Source organism: Tupaia chinensis, unplaced genomic scaffold, assembly GCF_000334495.1.
Source record: "Tupaia chinensis unplaced genomic scaffold, TupChi_1.0 Scaffold000132_1, whole genome shotgun sequence".
In the NCBI taxonomy this organism is placed as follows: Eukaryota; Metazoa; Chordata; class Mammalia; order Scandentia; family Tupaiidae; genus Tupaia; species Tupaia belangeri.
Window position 1 is genome coordinate 448,228 of NW_006159601.1, and position 2,215 is coordinate 450,442.

The window sequence follows — 2,215 nt, forward strand, 5'->3', positions numbered from 1 at the left end:
CCCGCTGCCCCCGCTGCCCCCGCCGGCGCCGCAGGCCAGGCCCGAGAAGCCCTGCTCCCTGCAGAGGTCCCAGGAGACGGTCATCCGGGAGCTGCAGCCCCAGCAGCAGCCTCGCACGATCGAGCGCAGAGACCTGCAGTACGTCACGGTCAGCAAGGAGGAGCTGTCCCCGGGCGACAGCCTGTCCCCCGACCCCTGGAAGCGGGACGCCAGGGAGAAGCTGGAGAAGCAGCAGCAGATGCACGTCGTGGACATGCTGGCCAGGGAGATCCAGGAGCTGCAGGACAGGCCCGAGCGCTCGGCCGAGGACAGCGACCGCCTGCGGAAGCTCATGCTCGAGTGGCAGTTCCAGAAGAGGCTGCAGGAGTCCAAGCAGAAGGACGAGGATGACGAGGACGAGGAGGAGGACGACGTGGACACCATGCTGATCATGCAGCGCCTCGAGGCTGAGCGCAGAGCCCGGGTAGGGGGGGCACGGTCGTGCGCACGGTTGACCCCTCGGGGCCTCCGCTGGTTAGAGGCAGCCCAGCCCACGGTCTCAAAGGGTACAGAGGGCCCTGAGCTCGTGATGTCCCACGTGTGACCATTGGCCAGTGTCCCACAGAGATGACCCAGGGCTGTGAGGCCAAATTTTATAGTTTAAGCAGAGCTTTCTTGTGTTAATTGTCAAGGTGTTCACTATCCTTCCAACACCTCAGCTGGGAAACAAGTCTTTGCCAGTACCCGGTACAGCTGAGCACCCCAAGTCCGAAGCCTTCCAAGCAGCAGCACTGTGCTGGGGTCTCACACGTGCCCTTCTGTGGGCTGCGGTCACCGGCCGGCCGCTGCTCACTGTGTCCTGGAGCGAGTGCGTTTGTGTTTAGCTGTTTCCCTGTGGGCCCCGCCCCATGATTCCTTCCCATGAACATGCTAATGTCCCAGGATCGGAGAAGTTCTGAGACCTGAGGTACTGCTGGTGCCGAGAATTTGAGCTGAGGGCTGTCCACGCCGTGATGATCTGTCAGGTGTTGGCGGCAATTTTTCTGAAAGAGCCGGAGTCAGACTAGGCGCAAGGCCGTGTGGGCCGTGGCTGCTGCTCCACTGTGCTGCAGAGACGTGGCATTGTGGCTGGGAGTGCTGCCTGCCAGCCAGACTGTTCACAGAAAGCACGGCCAGGCACTCGCTGGCCCCGGCCCGTCGCTAGCACCTCACGGTGGTTGGCAAAGGAGACCTGTCAGAACCACGCAGGGAGGGTGTACGGTCACCTCGAGAACGAGTCCGTAGGGCGCTCGCTGCCGGGGCCAGGCGCTGAGTTAACACACGCACCTCGGTCGCACTGCACGCTCACTGCCGGGGCCAGGCGCTGAGTTAACACACGCACCTCGGTCACACTGCACGCTCGCTGCCGGGGCCAGGCGCTGAGTTAACACACGCACCTCGGTTGTACTCCATGCTCACTGCCGGGGCCAGGCGCTGAGCACACACCTTGGTCGCACTGCACGGACTAAGCACTCGGTGTTTTATTCCCTTCTCTGTGTTATAAAATGACACTGGTTCTTTTTGTTCCAAAGAAGAGAACAGAAATTAGTTTAATTTTTAAAATACCAAAGTGCCAGATGTTTAATGACGGCAAGACGCTTTGTTGCCCTGTCCAAGAGACCAGCCCGGAGCTGGTCCTCAGCTGCACTAGCGCGTGGGCGCTGGGGCCGTGTCCTGCCGGGAGTTCCGGCGGCACGCCCGGTTTATTAAGCAGCTGTCTGAGGAGAGGCTGCCGAGAGTGCTCCTTTCTGTTTTAGATTTTGTTTCTGATTTCAGCCCCTTGGGACGCCGCCAGGCTGGACGTCCAGTGTGTCCCACACCTAGCGAAGGCAGGTGTCCTCGTGGCTTCGGGCCACGCTCAGCAGTACGAGGACCCGGAGCCCAAGCGTGTGTCCGTCCACAGGTCGCGGGTCTTCCCACGTGTCTCTCACGCAGTCTTCACATAGATGTGCCAACCCCACGGGAGCCCAGCCCCGAGCTCTCCTGAGGCAGAGACGCCCACGCCGCACTGGCACGTCACGTCTGTAGTAGGATTCCCTCCCGAGGCCCACCGCGGCAGTCCGCCCCGCGGCGACAGCGTGTGCTGTCAGCACTGCTCCGTGGCCAGTGCAGCGGTTAGGGTAACGGCTCAGTGCCTGCCTCTCTGCCAGGAATCCCTGCCTGTCCCACGGCCTGTCCCAACAGTGACACTCAGCAG

General features: G+C 61.9%; 1 protein-coding gene across 1 annotated transcript in view; it reads left to right on the forward strand.

The window, feature by feature from the left end:
- Positions 1-2,215, forward strand: part of AFDN (afadin, adherens junction formation factor) — a gene marked incomplete at its 5' end in the record, with an annotated part of 80,927 nt that overhangs the window by 70,381 nt on the left and 8,331 nt on the right. Inside the window, 1 exon segment of the mRNA XM_014586389.1 lies at positions 1-465. Coding sequence (XP_014441875.1) covers positions 1-465 — 465 coding nt within the window.